Source organism: Anopheles moucheti, chromosome 3 (assembly GCF_943734755.1).
Source record: "Anopheles moucheti chromosome 3, idAnoMoucSN_F20_07, whole genome shotgun sequence".
NCBI classification, from domain to species: Eukaryota; Metazoa; Arthropoda; class Insecta; order Diptera; family Culicidae; genus Anopheles; species Anopheles moucheti.
Genome location: NC_069141.1, coordinates 49,555,678 through 49,574,859, shown reverse-complemented (window position 1 = coordinate 49,574,859; position 19,182 = coordinate 49,555,678). Strand labels below are relative to the sequence as shown.

Genomic DNA, 19,182 nt, shown 5'->3' with positions numbered 1-19,182 from the left:
AACCATCATCAAAAGCATCGATACAATGTCCCATCGGAGCCATGTCCGATCGCTCGTGGATGGCGTTCCTTTCTTCCATGCCGCTGCTTTTCTAAACCTATTTGCATATTTGTCAGAAGATTTTCCTGCACTTGGATGCGTTGAAAGTGCTTCTCGCGTGCAACGTGTGTCTGTCTGTGTGTGGGTTTTGGGGAAGTCATTTTCTTCTCCGCTCGGTGTGGTCAGTCTTTAAAACATGCGATACATTTTTGGTTTAAGTAGGTCCATCATTGTACGACCATGTGCTGTGTCTATGATTGTGATGAGAAACTCACCAGCTGCACTTTATAAGGTCGATTTTACTATGCACTTTGGGCTGGTAATGTTAATTGGCTGGGTACGATACGCAGTAGGCTGTATGTTTTGCTGCTTTGTACAGTTAAAGAAGAAATGAATGGAAGAGAATTGAAAGAAAACGATAATTGAAAAATAATTTCACTACTACTATGAATTTGAACTATTTGGTTTTTGGTAATTTTATTTTCAAATAATATCACATCATTAATTACATCATCTTGTATCATCATCTTCTTACTATGGAATGTATAACGAGTAATAGCCTTGAAAGGCCCAGCAGATAAACAAATGTAACTAAATCGTATATTGCTTGGAATTATATTAGAGAATATTTTTTTGAATCAAACTAAACAATAATAATTAGTTTTGTAAATGTTGAACTTAAGCGTGAATGAAGGTCAAATTTCGGGCTCAAATTTCGGATCCAGCTATCGGTTAATTAGAGCAAAGAAAACCCCAACCAGAAACAATAGTCAAAAAAACAACGAAATGGGATTATAACAATGATAATCTCAATTAATTTTAATAATATTAATCAATAATAGTCTCAAAGCGAGTGAACCATTATCCCAAATTCATACTAACGCGCAAAGAAAAAAACAAAATTTCATTTTTAAAAAATCGTAGATCAAGACAAAATAATTGAAAATGAAAACGAAATCCATATGTGCGTATTTAATCACTTTCTGGATCACTTAATCCCGAATGAAATACATGCACCAAAAATTAATCCTCTGTTCGTTGAAGGTGTTATGGTATTGGTACCCAAGTATAACAGAGAATTATCCAAAACGGAAACAGTAGATATGTTTCAGCCAATTACTCTATTAAACTGTGACTATAAAATATTTGACCGCATCCTAAAATTCAGCTCTTTAATGAGTCTCAAAGATGTAGTAATAAAGGTAAAAACATATTTAAAAACATCCTATCCTAGAGAAGGCTTTCGACAGAGTGAACCATAAATTCCTATATAAAATAATGGATTCCAGGGGTTCAATAGGAAAATAGTACACAAAATATCTTCAATCCATAGAAATTCATCATCTAGGATATACATAAACGGAACTATTCTACCGGAAGTTCAAATAAAGAGGTCAGTCAGACAAGGTGATCCTCTAGCAATGTTACTGTTCACCTTATATATAAATCTATTGTTAGAAAAGTTAAATGAAGTGTGCAAATCACACGATTTGTTAAATGCATATGCAGATGATATATCTGATATAACAACAGCCAGTAAAAAAAATAGAACAGTTTAAAACTATACTTAAAGAATTTGAAATCGAATCGGGCGCTAGGTTTAACACTAGTAAATCAAAATCAATTGACATTGGGCACATAACGAACAAAAAACAAAATTACAGTGGATTGCTTGAACAATAGAGACAAAATCAAAATATTGGGAATATTTTTCACTAACTCTCTCAGACTTACAATTAAATTAAACTTGGAAGCAACGTCCCACAAATTCGCTTAGCGAATACTTATTAAACTTCTAAATTATCGTTTATTGGATCAGTTCTGTCAATTAATAACAAACTTTTAGCGAATATTACATCTATGCTAGGTTCATTTATATGGTCATAATGTGAACCAAGAATAGCTCTGCACCAATTAGCTCTGCCAAAAGAACAAGGAGGTTTAAATCTCATGATCCTCGAATTCAAGCTAAAAGGCTTACTAGTGACTGGACAACTAAAAGAAATGGTAAACACTCCAAACAGTAGAAAATTATTAAATCACATTCAAAATCCACCATACATAGCAGACATTCCACAATCTAATCCTTGCATCGAAATTATTAGAATTGAGATGGCTTATCTATTAAAAGAATCAATTAAAAGTACGGAACGGAAGTAGGGAAGTACAAAAACAATTCAAAAATCCGTCTAGGAAAATTATAGAAAATTTATCAAGTAAGAGCATCTACGAACATTATTTAAGACAACTACCACAACCGAAAATATGTACACAATGCCCGTCCAAAAATTGGAAGCAAAAATGGAGAAATCTACACAATAGTAATGTGACAAGCAACCAGAAAAACGTTTACTTCTATTTAATTCACGGAAAGGTACACAACAACGAAACATTCAAACGAATGAACATTAGAAACTCTGAACAATGTGAAAAATGCAATGAAATAGAATCGCTAGAACACAAGTACGCAACCTGTCCCATGATGAAACAAAAATGGGAATTTTTTCTAAAATTAACCAATCAATTCATTTGCACGAAACCTCAATGCTGGGAAGAACTCGTTTTCCCTGATACCACCAAGAAAGGAGCGATTTTCAAACAATTTATTAATTACATAAATGCAGTTAGTCAAAATCCCAATGTAGACATAAGTGAGGAATTATTAAGTATTGAATTTGTATTGAAATACAGTTTTTGTTTAAATTTTTAAAATAAAAATCAATCCAAAGAAGTACTCTAAATATGTTGATTACCGAAAGACTTTACACTTAGGAACTGAAGTTCAAATATAAAATGGTACAGCATGCCTAACTGCGAAATATGCAAATATGTCGAAAGCATAGAACACAATCTAAAGGACTGTAGAGTTAGAAATAAAACTTGGAACAATTTTTGCCAAATTATTAAAGATCATGAAATAAAAATGCCTGCAGCCAGCTAATGAAACCGGAGCTAAGATTTCTTAATACAAGAAAATGATTTAATTTATTGTCAATATATAGGAAATACGTCCAGTGTGTTTACAACAATAAATTAGATCAGAACATTCAAAAAGATAAACTAGAACAGCTGATAGAGTAACAACGGCATGGTGTGTTAATAGGAAATTCAGCATTTTAGCTTATGTATAAGAATAAGGAAATAAACTATAAAGTATTGGTTTTATAAAAAAAACAAAAGCTGATAATAAAGATTTCAGGTGAAGGTGAAATTTCAGGCTCAAATTTCGGATAATTAGAACAAATAAAACCCCACCTTGAAACAATAGTCAAAACAGCAACGAAATTGCATTATTACAATAATAATGCCTCAAAGCGAGTGAAAAAATAAAAACTGAAAGTAACTTAAACAACGTTGAGTAACTTTCTTACATTGATCGAATGCGAGTCGGTTGTGTCTGACTTCTTGATAAATTATGCTAGAACTGCACTACGCACAGTATGATATAGAAGAACTGTAAAGACTTTACGATCGTCCGATGTCATTCACATGACGTTATTCTTCCACACATACGGAGTTAAAAATCTTCTAACTATCCTTCTAAAACTCGTCTAACAAGTTTTCGTCAATAACGATGTGCGCTGTTCATGTCTAAGATGCATGCAATATGCATATTCTTGAATATTATTTGTTTAACAATACAGCCTCACGAATAAACCATCGACCCCTCCCTGAACCCTTCTTTCCAATCCCTCCGCTTACCTGTATTAATAAATATTAGTAAAAGTAAGCGGTTCCTAATCCTACGTTGTTTGCTAACTATTTCATCCACATTATTGGAAAAAACCAAGGCGGTGATTGACATAGAAGTCCTTAAATGTTCATTGTAACCAAGTTTCTTGTTTTCTTCGTTTTTTTTTGTTCTCCTTGTTTTCAATTGTAAGTTAGTATTTAAATATTCGTTTGTTTTTTATTATTAAGTAAAATTTTATTTAAAAAAATAAACAAAATAAAATAGTAGCGTTTATTTAATTTTCCTGCTTCTATTGTTTATTTATTAAATGTATTATTGCGAATACAGGTGATTTTCATCATTAAAGTGCCTAACGCCAATTTAACGCTAATTACTCAACTCTTCTGCTCTAGAACCGCTCTGCCAACAGGAAATGTTGCACGTGAAACGATAATAGAGAAATATAGCACGCAATAGTAAAAACCGTGTCATTCATTTATTTCCTATTAAAATCTAATAATTCCAAAATAATTCTTTTTGCTACTGTGCCCGGATTGTGACGGCCAGCTTTTGTTCCAAGCCATTTGAGTGGGATACCCCGAGCACAGATGGTCCATCCACACAATCCTGCAACTGTGCGAGTAAGGCGAAAGAGTGTACCGGACAAAGCAAATAAAAAAATACCAAACAAACACCATTCCAATCCAATTTTAACACTTATTTGAGCGTTTATGTTGGTTCGCTGCTTCGATAATATGGTTTCCAGCGGGAAATCAATTTTCCTCCGTTTCTGTTTTTGTTTCACCAGCGCATCGGGTGGGGAAAATGAGAACTATTTTCGATTAGCCTGATGCTGGCAGTGTTTTTAATTACATTGCCATATTTTTCATCGGTCGCTTTGCGACCAATATGCACTTGTGCTCGATCCAACTAATTTCAAGTGGAAAAGTCGATTGCATTGCATGTTGAATGGTATGAGATATATATTTTTTTCATTCTCTTCACTTCTAAAACACATAATATGCAAATGGTGAAAAATTTCACTTCATCACAAAGCGCAGCGAGACCACATGTATTTCTTCCAACTCCAATCGGTTGCTGTTGAATTTTTCCTTTATCTTGTGCCTCAACCGCAACCATCAGCAATCATACGCTCGTGAGATTATGTTTGCTTATCTGTCAAACAAAACCCGTCGATTGTCGCTGGAAAAGCAAACCGATCACAGCAATCGAGCTTTTCTAGGGGTTTTTTTTTAATCAACCCATAATTACCATCCATCACATACTACTGATCGATAAACAACCTTTTAAATCTACCGTCCACTCAAAATGGAGCACGCGCGCACACAGGCCATCCCACCAATGCAGTTCACAATTTGGGTCATACGTACATCACAACCACTCTTGCCCATCGACCCAACGGCCTAACGGCCTAAAACTTCATTATCTTCTAACCCGAACAACTCCGACCGCCCTGATAAACGCCCGCACCTCCTTCGTACCTTCGTACAACCATTTTATCTTTATCAGTATTAAACGAGTAACGAACTGAAATGCCATCTGAAATGCGCTACCGCCACGCATAACCGATTACTGGTCAATAGATGCGTGATCCTCGTACCAGTCCAGGCCTAACCTGATTTATGGCAGGAGCATGTTAATGAATTTGCTGCTAAATTGTTTTTCGCGGCATGGTGTGTGCGCGCGTAGAAACGGAAGCGGGAAAACATGCAATATATTCGGTATGCAATAACGGTGCACTAAACTGGGCCACCGGGAGAAGGACCGACACTAATCCCGGCGTTATTAGTTACAGCTAATGCTTTTCTCTACTGATTTAAGCGCGAGTAAGTTTTGGGCTATAAAAGCATCCGATAGCTTGCTTGGATGGGTAAAAGCTATCCGATGGGTATTGTATTTCATGTTTGAGCAGACAACGTTGTTGTTTCGAGATATTATAATTTGGAATACTGTTGGTACAAATATAAATGTGTTCATACTTTAGAATACTGTTGGTACAAATATAAATATGTTTGCTACTTTAGAATTTACGCAAAAATTGTCAATTTTCGACCCCCCACTGTAACAAAACAAACGTGTAACAAATTGTAACAAACAAACAAACAAACAAACAAGAATCCGTTCGTCAATGATTTATCAGTACTGTTCCTTATTTTTCCAGCAACCTTTCTTTTGCGTAGTTGTCTTCTGTTAGGTCTCATTATTAATTCTCTTTTTTATTCACTGACTAACTTATTTTTTGATAAAACACAGATTCAAAGGTTTTAAAAGAATGGTGAAAGTATAAATAGATTTATTAGTAAAGTAGATTTAGTGAATAATTTTCAGCTGAACGAAGCTGGGAGTATATAGAACATATATAGCTCTAGCTTAAAACCCAATGGAACATCAGAAATTTAGAATGTCAATATTTGTTATTTGGTTAGGAAAAAACGGTTAAATTGAATCGATAAGCTTCTTAAAATTCAGCACCATTAAAATCAACTATTTCAACTTCAACTGGTATGCTGACTTCAAACACGGCAATCACACCGATCATGATGCCACACGTTCTAATTGTGTTGATCATTCTAGTGTTGAAAGTTGATCGTTGTAGCGTGAATGAGCGTACGAACCAAGGTCTGTGTAGGATAGAGGTCGAGTAATAGCCAAGATAGGGGTTCGCCATTTTGGATTTCATTTGACGTTTGGTCGCTCGTGAAAGATTCCTTGCGTCTAGCCTACTTGTTTACTATATCGCCGTTAAAGTTTTCCTTCGTTTTGAATGCCTTTAGTTAAAACAGCAAACTGTTGATGGTTTTATAAAGTGGTGTGTGGCCATCACCTATTAGTGTTCACACGGTACCAGACTTTCACGCCGTATTGTGAACCGGGAGATATTATGAGCCTCATCCTCTTCCTCATATGTGAAAAGCCTCACCTTCTCGTTGCCAAATGATTGCTTTACAAAATTCGATTCTCTGCCTTCGCACCTGCCTTGAACACCAATCGCCAGTAAGATCTGCAGATTTTATTCCGGACTAAAATCGAAAAACAGCGACCGAAATTTCCAACCAAATCTAAAACAAGGAAAATCTTGTTGCTATGACCGGCCCGATTAATCAACACAACTACACACAAAACATTTGAATGGAAAAGGGCGTCCAAACGTCAAATCACGTGTAACGAACTATTGGTTACTTGACAAATCGCTCAATATTACTCGACCTCCTTTCCACACAGACCTTGGTACGAACACTAAATTATATTGAATAATTAACTGATGTATGGATAATGTTTAATGTATGATTGTATGAAGCTCTTTATGATAATTAATAACTTGGATGCATCATTCTGAGTCTGTTTAGAGCTCTTCATGCTCAATGTAAGTTTTAAGAGATGACGATGCTTGTTATGTGACAATGGATGCAAATTGGATCCACTACTACACATATGATTCCAAAATCACCATCTGAGTGGACACCAGAAGTCATCAATGAGTGGGTATCAAAAGATACCAAGAAACTTGACCTTTAAACAATCGACAAGTAGATAGGTAACATGGAATTTGTATAAAAATCCCTTAAATAAGTTAGTTTTTCATACATAGACTGTGAAGCGGGACTCTAAGTATAATCTTATATTATGTTACGTAACAAAAAGTTAAACCCCCCCTCCTATGTAACAAACTGACCCCCTCCCTCCCCTCCCCCCTATCAGCGTTATGTAATAATTAAATGAGCCCTTAGATAATTATTAACAAAAATTAAGGAAACCTAATTGGGGGAGAAAAATAGAACATTTCTAATTCTGGTTTAGTGAAAAACATGTTTAAAATTATATTAAACAATTTTTAAAATGTTTGCTACATCACAAATGCCAAAACACGCGTCAGTTAAAGCAAAACAAAACACACAAAAATAGCTTAAACAACATTCATGTTATAACAACTGATAAGCAACAATGTTTTGCGCTGCAAACTACCTTTGTAACGTTCCACGGAAACCAACAATTCCATCGATATCAAACGACCATATACTTGAAAGCTTTCGTGGAAGGGAAACAATCGTGCAATAATGCATCAAAACAGTTCCTCCAACAAGTGATCAACCATCATCGATGATTTCGTTGGTGGACAGCAGCTTCAAGGCGCAAGATAAAGGTGCACATTCGGCGGCATGAATGTTGCTAGGTCAAAATCGTCCACTGGTTCTTCAGCTCCACTTAAAACCGAACGCCCCAGTTTGAGGTGCTATAGTTTAACTAGCTTAACCTGGCCAGTTGGCGAAACAGCTGCCACATATAAAGCTTACAGCAGGTTTACTTAGATGGGTAAGGATTATATCTGCCAGATATAATCCTTGCCCATCTTGAGCATTTCTGTTTTTTTCTTCCACGGTCAACGACTGTGCTAGCCTCACTGTATATGACTTTCCGTTGAAATTTTGTACTCCCTTCGCCTTGCAAGTGCGCTAAAACGCTGTCGCCGTTATCAAACACGCGGTATTGATATGGTTTGTGGTTCTATTGGTCATTTGTGATACCGTTAATAACGTCTGCCGTGTAGCGTGTGGTCGCGGACATCATTACGCGCCATCATCATCATCAACAGCAGCCACCCGCTTCAACGGACTCCGTTAGGTGGAATCGCCTACCTTTTGATAACGATTTCCCATCCAACCCCGCTGATAACGCCTTGTCCGAGGCGTGGTAGGGCGTTCGTTTCCGTTGCGGCTATTACTAACGAGAGCTCCGCTAGCTTGCGGCTCAGTATGAAACTATCCGTTTCGCGAACCGGGTGCCGCTGTTGGGTCGGAGCCGCAGTCTAGTGGGCAGTAACGACCGGTGAAACCGCTTGCGTTTGGTGTGAGGAAGTCTCGGTTATCCAGCACATACCCCACGGACCGGGTGGAGACGGTGCAGCAAAGGCATGGCAGAAGGTGCGAGTGTTCCTACCAGGCGCCGGTAGCTAAACTGACAGCCGACAGTCAGTCTTGTATTGTAGTGCATTACGCACAGTGCATTAGTTCCCACCGTATGTACTCAGTCCGCAATATCGGCTTCATCTAACGTTACAGAGCACACGCACGACCATGACCATCCCTCGGTGTTGAAGCGGCTGCACGGTACGCTTATGGTCATTGCTTGGCTGTTCTTCAACTCGCTCGGAAACACCGTTGCAAGGTAGGCTGTTTGGCAGGTGCAATGTGACACCACCGATTCCGATCGCTTCCCGTTCCCGTTGCAAAGCGTCTCACGCACATTTCGTTGTAGGTACTTCAAAAAAACATGGACCACCAAACAGTACTTTGGTACACCGGTGTGGATTTTTGTAAGGCTCCACTGACGCGAAAACTCCCTCTCCACGCCAGCATTCGTTGATTCGTTCTTTCTCGTCTCGCTGCAGTACCACCGCGTGTACATGATGGCCTGCTGGACGCTCACGTGCGCCGCCATCATCTGCATCTTCATCGATCTGGAGGGCTTTGAGGCACACGCGCATAGCATTGTTGGATTGACGACGTTCGTCCTAGTGTTCGTGCAGCCCATCCTGGGCCTAATGAGACCGCCCCAGCAGCAGGCACAGTCCGCGATTAGAATCTTGCACCGTGTACTAGGGCATGCAGCGTACATTCTGGCAGGTAAATTACCACGAGGCTGAGTTCCTCCATCGCCTGCGACTAATTACTCCTCGTGCGGTGTTTTATTTGAACCCACAGTAACGAACATGTTCCTCGGGGTTGGATTGAAATCGGCCCACATATCCTCGGTAATGTATGGGCTGGTCGGTGGGGCGCTAGGCGTTCACGTGCTGGCACATGTAGCTTTCAACGTAAGTTCCCCAGAACCACACCGGGCCCAAATTGAGTGCATTCATTAACGGTAATTTACACCCATTCTGTCCATTTCACTCACTCCTTCTCTCGCTCTCGTTCTCGTTTCCCCGGAAAAATTTCCCTACGGGTAGGTTCTCGAATATCTTGCCAGACAGAAGGGATCGGAACTGGACGTGGATAAGGATGCATCGGTAGGTATTTTGGCAGTGCAGGTGTAGTAAGGCTTCCACAGCTACATTAACCACCACTATGCCTTCTGCTCTGTATCATCCAATGCAACAGTTTTCACGCTGGAGGAAAACTATCCTGATGGTGCAAATGATTGCACTGTACGCGTTCGCCATCGTGAATGTGGTATTCGTGTGGCGCGTGTAGCCAGCCACACACACACACGATACGCTCCGGTAGCTCCCCAAAAGAGGAATCAAGGTCGCGCTCTACACTACACACCTCCTTAACTGTGATGAACACGCTTTTGTCCACTTACAAATATACGCTTGCACAAACGGACGGCATTCGGTTCACTCTCCTACTTATTCGCTTGTAAGCGAAATACTCCACCAGCGGAAAAAGGTCGTTGTGGATTTGCGAGATAACGGTGCGGTGATAAATGATAAGCTTTCCTTATCGCTACACATTTATGCTTCGAGCGATTCGATTGTTCGCGGGCAATCGCTTATCGTCTTGCGCCAGTTCAAGTGGTTGACGAATGCATTAGCTCATCGTCGAAGTTGTTCCGTGCTGGGCTTCGATAACAACGATTAGTACTTAAATTGTGTGGCATTATCTTCCTATCGGTCGCATGTTAAGATCCGAAACATATATATGCAACAAAGTAAGCTTAATGGGCAATGATAACAGTTCCTGTAAGACAAATAAAGCACAAGATAAAAGGGGGTTTTATTCGATAGGAACCACCATGTTATCAAATTTAATGGCTTTCTTTATTGATTACTATGGTCTTTCGGTGTCGTTCTTATAGCCCTTGTTTGTATATCTTTCGTAACCTATTAAAACAAAGAAAGAACTGCCTGTTTTATTTGTTATTAGTTGTTATTAATTGTCTTTCCGAAATGTTTAACCAAATTCCAAATTCCAAAAGCGAAACGTCCTTACGCCGACTCGAGCTTCGCAGTCCTGGTTTAACTTTAATTCATTATGCATTATTCTATCTACAAAAAATCTCTTCAACACGTACTATTATTTAGTACATTTATTAGCATAAAAGTATAATAGTCTGACCGAATAACAACGATATAAAAAATCGGAGGTATGATTGAGGAGATGAACAGTCTCTTCTCGAGTTCGGTAGAAATAATATCTTCAGCACACTGTAGGTGATCCTCTCATGATACCTCTCGAGGATCATCTGTATCATGAGTACAGAAGGGAAGATATGAGAAACTTCATTCATGATCAGAAACAAAAGGAAAGTACTGAAGTCATTGCATTTATACCATTCAAAGGCTGCGATGGCTTTGACGTATTTGGGTGAAACCTAACTGAGCAGAGCTTTTGAGGACTTAGTCTGGTTTACCTAACGCCTCCCAAACAATTTGGGTTCGTTGCGCGGGTCAGTGTTTACGATTATTACATTCAAGAGTGCAGCTAACACTTGTCTTGCACTTTTTAACCTAATGCTTAGCCACTTGCGCTTGCTTTCTTTCTTTTTGTCTAAGATTTCTGGTCTCGGGCAAATGTTAGACATCAGTGTATGTACTTGCCATGTTTCTTGATCTCTAGATCGTTGTTGGCTTAAAATCTCTGTAATGCTGTACTCTACGATGGAGGATCGTTGATCATCCGGATATGGAGCTGATCAACAGTGACTTATGGTGTACAAGAAAAAGGTAAGGAATCGAGAGCCACCTGAATCGAAGGAACAACCTGGTAGATGTCAAAATATCTGGAGAAGCGAAAGGAGAAGATCGATAATTCAGACTATAAAGTTAAAGCTATTTTATGCAGCAGAAAGCGGAATTACACCGACTCGAAGTGAAAACGAGAGTTCTAGTTTTATTTCATTTTCTAGTTTCATAGAAGAAACAGAAGAAAAGACACTGCAATAAGAATGCACTGCAGGTATTGACAAGGAGAATTAAAAGCAAAAAAATAATAATAATATATACGTTTATAAGCTAATGTAGTGCCGGGTTTCGAATCAAATAAATGATCCTTTAAAGAAAATACTACCAAAAAGAATTTCCATTTTTTTATTTTGAATGGAGGTTGAAGGATCTATTTGTTAAAAGTCTTCCAAGTTGTGATTTTGTTGCCAAAATTCAACCTATTCCAAGACAATGCAACCAAAAACAAACAATGACCATTAACCGATTGCTCTCCAGAGTGTTTTAGCAAAATTACCCTGAATGTTTGCACATTTCTCCTTTATGATTGCAATTTTATCTTCAACGACTGAAAATATCCCCCAAAGAATCGCAATATTCCCCCGAACGGTTGAACTGTTCTCTTATATCATTCAAAATCCGGTAATTGTACTACACTCAAATTAAGCAACGCTGGACATACGGCGTAGACCGGTCATGATTAAAAAACAAGCAAATAATAGTCTGTTTATAGTACATCCAATATTAAATATTTCAAAAGCACAATCATATTTGAAGATTTATAAAACCGATTTACAGTTTTGTTTTTTATTTAAACTAGGGTTTTGTGGTAAGTTGGTATTAAATTATAATCCTGTTTTAAAAGAAAACACTGTTTCGCACAAACGTACAGTTACCTTTTTGCTTACCATAAAATCTTAATGTGCAGCTTCTAGTACACCAGACTGCATCCGAAACCGTGATTCGTAACCTTTCTGTTCGCCAAGCCACTTACTACGGTGTGCAGCATCCGTGCCGTGTTCCAATTTCATTTTCCCACAGCACAACCATCAAATCATGCTGACCTCGTCCCAACCCAAAAGCTCATACCATCTGCATGTTAATATCCATTAAAAATGCCATCCCTCTACCATGGCGCTAAAAACACTAATGTTCGTCAGCTATACGCGGCCCGTCCACAAGTTCACGTCGCGTACATGGCATCAACGTTCGGATGCCTGATGAGGATCAGCATCGTGATGATGATGATGATGATGATAATGATGACTGCTGCATGTGCATTCGGGCAACGGTGTTATATGAGCAGGCACACATCAGGCGAGGCGAACGCGATCCTGTTCTCTAAAAAGGATTATTATAATTAGATGCGAATGCTGTTTGCTTCCGCGAAGGAAATTCACCCGATGCCATGTGAAGGTCCCATACTATATTTACATTTCCAATTTATTTGCTAATCATAAGATGAGATTCTGTCGCTTTTGCTGTGCTGAGTACGATTTTTCTACAAGACTTCGAGCTTCTGTGGGTTATTTGTGTCGCAGCTATTTATAACGCAACCAAATAAAGCATTGCAATACAAATATATATCTCGACAGTTTGAAGAAGAAACATTAAACTTCTTGTTAGTAATAGTTACTCTCACATCAGCAGACGTTAAGCACAACGGTATTTAATCTCATTCTTGTACACGTGTACAACTGCCATGTTCAGCAAATAATGAAGTTTTGTGGTCCCGAAAGCTCCAAAAATGATGCCCCCATGCACACCCACCCGCCGACGCAGTTTTCCGAACAAACTTGCAGAACAACATGATTCATTAGCTTTGAAAATCTGTTCTACTCCACCAGCGGCAGGTGCATCTTGCAAGATGATCGACCAAGATTACAAACCCCCCCAAAACCTTCTTGCTTCTGGGCCGAGCATACGTGCCCGTTGTTGCATAATCACCATTGCAGCAGAGCGCGTAACGATGATTTACGCCTCGTAGATATGCGATGGCGAAGAGTTTACCACCTTTGTCTAACATCCGCCAAACCGCGCCACGCCGTCCGTTGCCGCAACGACAGAAAAGACCTATAAATTCTGGCTCGGAATAAATTATAAGCCATATTCACAGGCCGGCTGCATCCCGCCTGTAAGCAAGCAACTATACTGAAGTGTTCCATTTTATCCGAAACACGGTATTATTTCGCCTATAATGCTGATTTAAAACTTACCTACGTTGGTACGTGCGGCTGGTGGTATGGTAATACGTGTGCGAAGGAAAATACACAGCACATATCAACGGTTTACAACCTCGTACCGCTACATCCTTTTCACGTGTGCAGAGAAAACCCTCGGCGAGCGAACGTACGGACGAACAAACGATGTTTATCTTTAGGGGAAAGAAAAACTTTCCTACTTGGATAATGTGGAATGTGGCTCGGAGGGATAGTGTGACGAAGCAGGCCGGAAAATGCATGCCATCGATCGTATCGTGCCGTGGCAGTTTTAGGCGTACGTAACGGGCTTGATGCACGCACGACCCTCCACGTTGCGGTTTGCCGATTATGGTGGGGGGTTTCCGATGCACAACGAACAGTGCAGCACCGGTTGCATACATTTAGGGGGTTCGGATCCACTTGCAATCGCTGTTGTCAATCGCAAACCGTGCGGTGCAAGTACTATGAGCGATTAATAAATATGGACAAAATAGAACTGTAACTAGCAATCGTAATTCTAGTGGATAAGAGAAAGCAACACGTCACTTTCCTGCTTGGATGTAAGAGAATAAGAGCAACTACTACGAACGTAATGAATTGAATTAATAATTCATGCACACGGGATCAGTTTATTTCTCACAACAACTTCACAAAACGTTCCTATTCTTTCGTCATCTTTCCATAACTGTTCTATTCGATTGCCCCAGTTTCATTAAATGAAAAGCTCCGAACATATTCCCACATCCATTATCAGCTCTTTGTCTGCAGTTAAGGATTTTAGTGGCACTATCCCGGCACGACACACGAGTGTACTAATCTTGCGTCCCTCACGTACCACGCCATGTTCGGCTTGTGACGGCTCAGTTTATAAGCATCGTCCCAGTGCGTATGGTTCGTTCTGGCCGTAGCACTCGCACGGATTGGAACGCGACCGCTGTTAATTATCTCACCACCGATAAGTACCATCCGACGCCATTTTCCATCATCCACGCGCCGGTTGCAGTAGCTACCATGGGGTGGATCGATGTGCGCCGATTGCGTTTCACCGGGTGGCGTGATACGATGCTGAGAGTACTGCTGCTAGCAACACTGCCTGCAACCACTGCCATGTCTGTCTCGCAAAGCCACAAGAATGGAAGGATTTTGTGGAACGATGCATACAGCTGTTTGCATCAACACCGCCATCATCATCGTCGTCGTCAATGGCACACAACGACCGGCAACCTAAGATGGAATTATCAATTATATTTTCAACACGCAAAATAATTTCCATTGTTTCTCTTGTATTATAAAATGATCCAAAAACGGATCGATTTGCAAGGCTTTCAAACGAAAATTTAAAGCTTTGGATTATCCTAAACTTTAACCGACATTATGGTGATGATATACCTTCATTTTTACTAACTAAATTTTACTGTCTTTCGAGCATACGTTCGTTTGCTTTTATACTTATATAAAGACTAGCTTTTATAACTTTTTATTACTTAATGTTTTGTGTTTAAATTGCATTTATTGTACTTACACTTCTTGTTCATTAAACTGATTCAACGAGATCAAACAAATGAATATTAATATTATAATTTTCAATAGTCAGTTATTGTTTAGTTAAGGTAATTAATTAATTTAGTTATTATTAATAGTTAAGCCTATTTCTACATTAAAACAAGTACAAGTTAGTACAAGTTGAGGTTATTGTTTATTATATTTTAGTCTATTTATATTTTATTATTTTCTTGTTATAAAATAAACAACTAATAAAAAAAACAATCTGAAACTTAAGAAATTTTTCGAAATAATTTCGGTAGTTACAAAGATACAAAAAAAAACACATCAAAACCACATCCCTTTAGTTAACGTTTTAGCAATGGCAACATTTATTATGTTTCAACTTAAATACGCTCCCAAAGCTAGCCTGCCCTTCGCGAATGTGTTGCGTTTCGTCCTGCATAATACAGTACTGGTTGTTGTTTTCGGTTTATTTTGAAACTTGATTGGGTTTTATAATCACCAGCGAAAGCCTACAGCACTGGGTAGCTATTATTGAACAGCCGCGAGGGACACAAACACAATAACACAACGGTTTCGCTACACCGGAAGACGCCGGAGGACGGAAGCAATCTTACACGAAGCAAACTTTTGCAAAATGCACCCAGTTACAACGGTTCATGTACCCGTAAGACATATCCGCACACATTCTTCCTTTGGGGCTGGCTATGCTTTCTTTATAAATATTTCACATCTTAACTCTGTACATCTCGGGATACGGAAAAAAACATGGTTGCAATTTCGTAACGCACCGTTTCCCGTACCCATCGGCTTTCTTTTTCTGTATACTTCTGTGGAGGGATACTAGTGTGGGATCGATTGGACACTTCCGCTTCTTTTCGACAAATAATACACATTCAAAAAACTCTGATCAGTATAAAGATCGCTTACGTTTACGTAAAAGGACGAACAGATGTGGGGTTGAAAGGGTAACGGGAGTAGGTTGACGTACGGGAGTAGGATTGGAAGGAAAGGAAAGCCTGTTATCTACAATATCGCTTAGCAAAACCTTCGCGTTCTAACCTATTCGATGTTGGTTTCACGTTACACTGCAGCTGCTTCACGTGATTTGCGCTTCGAGCGTTAAAATTCGTGAGCTTTTCTACTATCGGCCCGCTAGAGTTTGCTCTCTAGAAAAGTAATAGTACACAATCCGCCTAGAGTTTGAAACCGCTGGTTGGTTAACAGATGACGCGTTTGTTCGTTCTCGTAGTTGCTTGCACACCGTTCAGCTTATCGCGCTAGTTTACCCACTTTCGATGGCTGATGCTTTTAGTTCATGATCTGCTCTTTGATACTATTGTAGGCGGCTTCGATTGGCGCTAAGACGACTATCACTACCATCGCGATGACCAGCCCGAGCACAATCAGAATGTACAGGAACAGCATAGACTTACGGAAGCCCGAGAACTGTAAAATATAAGAGTTGCGAAAAAATACAATTAAAGCATTTTCCAATAATGATCATCGCACAAAAAGGACATACAGCTGCATCCTGTTTTCGTTCGCTGGAGCTCATGGAATTTCGCGACGGCGTCATATCGGCCATTGGGAAGGACGTCACACGCTGGCCACTTCTTCGCTCGCTTACGCAGCCACCGATCTGTATCCAGGAGAAGACCTACATATTAATGCAATGTAGACGAACCGTTCGGGGGACGCAAAACTCAACCCGGGGTTAGTACCGGAAGAGGAAAAGCCTGCCTTCGGTTAGAAAACAACGTGTATGTACAGCTTATGTGCTAAACGATAATGATTCATTGCTGTTTATGTACAACACGACGAGTCTGAGCACCAGAGATGGATGTACGTAATGTGCGCCGTCACACATCAACCGAGTAGGAACCAGTTTGGTTGGATCGTTAACAGCTTGGTATCAACGATAAAAACAACATTCTTTACTCCCACTCAACGATACTCACGGAGAAGATCAGATGCATGAACACATGGAATGCGACGAACGCGACAAGGATAAAGTCCATCCATTCGGGCAGTTCGGCCTTCTGCAGCTGGACAGCGAAGAAGATGGCAACGATCGCGATCACGTGCGCCAAATTACCGCCGAGCCAGTGAAGCCAGTTGAAGATGGGCCGCTTGCTCGAGCCAGGATGTGGCCGGAAGAATGCACCGATGGGTTGCAGGAAGCAAAGGACCGTCGTCACTATGCCGAGAATGGCGTGCGGGTTACGCACCTGCGACCAGCCACCGATCTCAACAAAGATTACCACAATACCGGCGACTGTGAGTGCCCACGTCACGACCATCAGGAAACGATGCCACTGTTGGAACGCATTGGAACGGGAAGAGTAAAACGAGTTACGATCGTTCATCTGTACACACGCTATTGCGTCCACTTACTGCAAACCACTGATCTTTGCCACACATCTGACTGCCAACCCACGTCTGGCGGAAGTAGCGAGCGATGAGAATGCCGAGCGAAGCCGTACCGATCCACGCTGTGATCATGAAGGCACCATGGAGACGTAGCAGCAACTTTGAAGATCCCTGAACCGGTCCAACTTCGGCCAGCGATTGTGGACTGCCGGACACGTGACGGCCGATGTCGTGATAGTTAAGATTCGTTGCTGCAATAGAAAGGAAGCATGGTTTAGCATTGGGAACCGATTGGATTACCACGTTGCGTCATATTTACATTCCACCGATGATCCGGCCGCTATGAGCAGATGGAACTTATCATTCACAAGATCGAACTTCTTGCCCTTAACCATGCTGACGGCATCGCGTTCCACCTTGCAGTAAATCACACCATCATTGTAAGACTTTTCCAATACTTGGAAGATGTTTTGTGGCTAGTGGGATGGATAAGAAATCATTGTTACTTGTAGGAATTTCGTCGAACGATCAAGATGAACCGAATACTTACAACACCCAAACGCGTTGATCCGTATGGTCCGACTGTAGTCCACGAGGCGTAAGCATTAACCGTACCCTGTTCAGGTACGCACTCAATCACGGAATCCTCACCCATCTTGGCGTCATCGGACAGTCCAAGTGCAACGTAGGCTGGGCTATCTGGATGTTTGTAAACAAAGTCGAATTATCCTAAGGCATGATGCTGTGTTTTGTTTTTTGCTATACTCACTGTATCCTGCTTTCATTTCGAAAACGTAACGCGCTCCCAGTACCGCGATCGTAGCCACCGCTCGGCAGTTCTTGGTATCGACGCAACCCTCGGGGAATCCGAAGCAACCCTTGCTCTGTCCGCACGCATCGTAGATCGGGTCCGCTGCCACTGGTGCTGCGGTTTGTGCTGGCCGATACGGTGGTACGGTTGTGGTCGTCGTCATACGCTTGGTTGACGCCGTTCCAGGCGCTACCGTCGTTGAGCTAGCCACCACACGCACCCGCTCCGAGGGAATGCCAACCCAGAACTTGTCGTAATCCTGTGCGATCGTCGCGTTGAAAACCACATCACCGACGAAATTGTCCGGAGCGATCCACTCGAGCGTCAGCTCCTGTTTCGGGCTGGTAGAGGTATGTGTTGCCGTATCTCCTTCAGCCTGGCAGTCGATCAGCTTGATCGCGGCAGTATCGGTGCTCACGAAGTGGCCGACTATGTTGTTCGGGGGGTTCGCTGCACGGGCCTGGATCATGTAGCCCTTGAACACTATATTGGCCGGGAACGATTCGATGTCGATCTTGAGCGTCTGCCCGCTCCCGATCACCGACGATTGGGGGGTGATCAGAAACGGTGTCTTGGTGGTAAGTGGTGGAATGCCTCCCCCGTGGAACGGTAGCATATTGTCACAAACCGACGTTGGCGCACCGTTTGGCAACCCATACGAGGGAACCAGCGTGCTTAGCACCAGGGCCAAGCATAGTAGAGGTAACATGGCGACGGGAAATCTTTTCCTGTGTTCAATAGAATAAAGAAATTATATTAGAATCTTCATAATTTGAATTTATTCAGAAAATATTAAACAATTTCTTCGCGGTTCAAGTGTTCGCACCCACCCTAACGCGTCACACCGACGCTCGCACACTTCGGATAAAAAGCGGAACCCAATAAATCTAATCAT

At 40.9% G+C, this 19,182-nt stretch overlaps 2 protein-coding genes across 6 annotated transcripts in view; one reads left to right on the top strand and one right to left on the bottom strand.

Moving 5' to 3' along the window:
- Window positions 1–8,588: 8,588 nt before the first annotated feature.
- On the top strand, window positions 8,589–10,281 carry LOC128304492 (putative ferric-chelate reductase 1 homolog). The gene is made up of 7 exons (XM_053041686.1): window positions 8,589–8,652; window positions 8,791–8,896; window positions 8,987–9,044; window positions 9,120–9,354; window positions 9,433–9,545; window positions 9,681–9,740; window positions 9,832–10,281. The coding sequence occupies exons 1-7, from the start codon at window positions 8,643–8,645 to the stop codon at window positions 9,922–9,924; spliced, it is 675 nt and encodes a 224-aa protein (XP_052897646.1). The 5' UTR covers window positions 8,589–8,642; the 3' UTR covers window positions 9,925–10,281.
- Window positions 10,282–15,797: 5,516 nt separating this feature from the next.
- LOC128303314 (putative ferric-chelate reductase 1 homolog) overlaps window positions 15,798–19,182 on the bottom strand; it is a 43,446-nt gene continuing 40,061 nt past the window's right edge. For 4 of the 5 annotated variants that reach the window (XM_053040233.1, XM_053040231.1, XM_053040230.1 and 1 more), the window contains 7 exons: window positions 18,246–19,015; window positions 18,027–18,175; window positions 17,796–17,952; window positions 17,501–17,727; window positions 17,065–17,421; window positions 16,629–16,763; window positions 15,798–16,552 (listed from right to left, as the gene is read on the bottom strand). In XM_053040233.1, coding sequence (XP_052896193.1) covers window positions 16,415–16,552; window positions 16,629–16,763; window positions 17,065–17,421; window positions 17,501–17,727; window positions 17,796–17,952; window positions 18,027–18,175; window positions 18,246–18,996 — 1,914 coding nt within the window. In that variant the 5' untranslated portion in view covers window positions 18,997–19,015 and the 3' untranslated portion in view covers window positions 15,798–16,414. The remainder of the gene's footprint in view (window positions 16,553–16,628; window positions 16,764–17,064; window positions 17,422–17,500; window positions 17,728–17,795; window positions 17,953–18,026; window positions 18,176–18,245; window positions 19,016–19,182) is intronic. The other variant, XM_053040235.1, reaches the window with a different exon arrangement.

Coding starts and splice junctions, on each gene's coding strand:
- LOC128304492 (XM_053041686.1), top strand. Junction 8,897..8,986: donor CTCGGAAACACCGTTGCAAG/GTAGGCTGTTTG, acceptor ATTTCGTTGTAG/GTACTTCAAAAAAACATGGA. Junction 9,546..9,680: donor TGGCACATGTAGCTTTCAAC/GTAAGTTCCCCA, acceptor CCCTACGGGTAG/GTTCTCGAATATCTTGCCAG.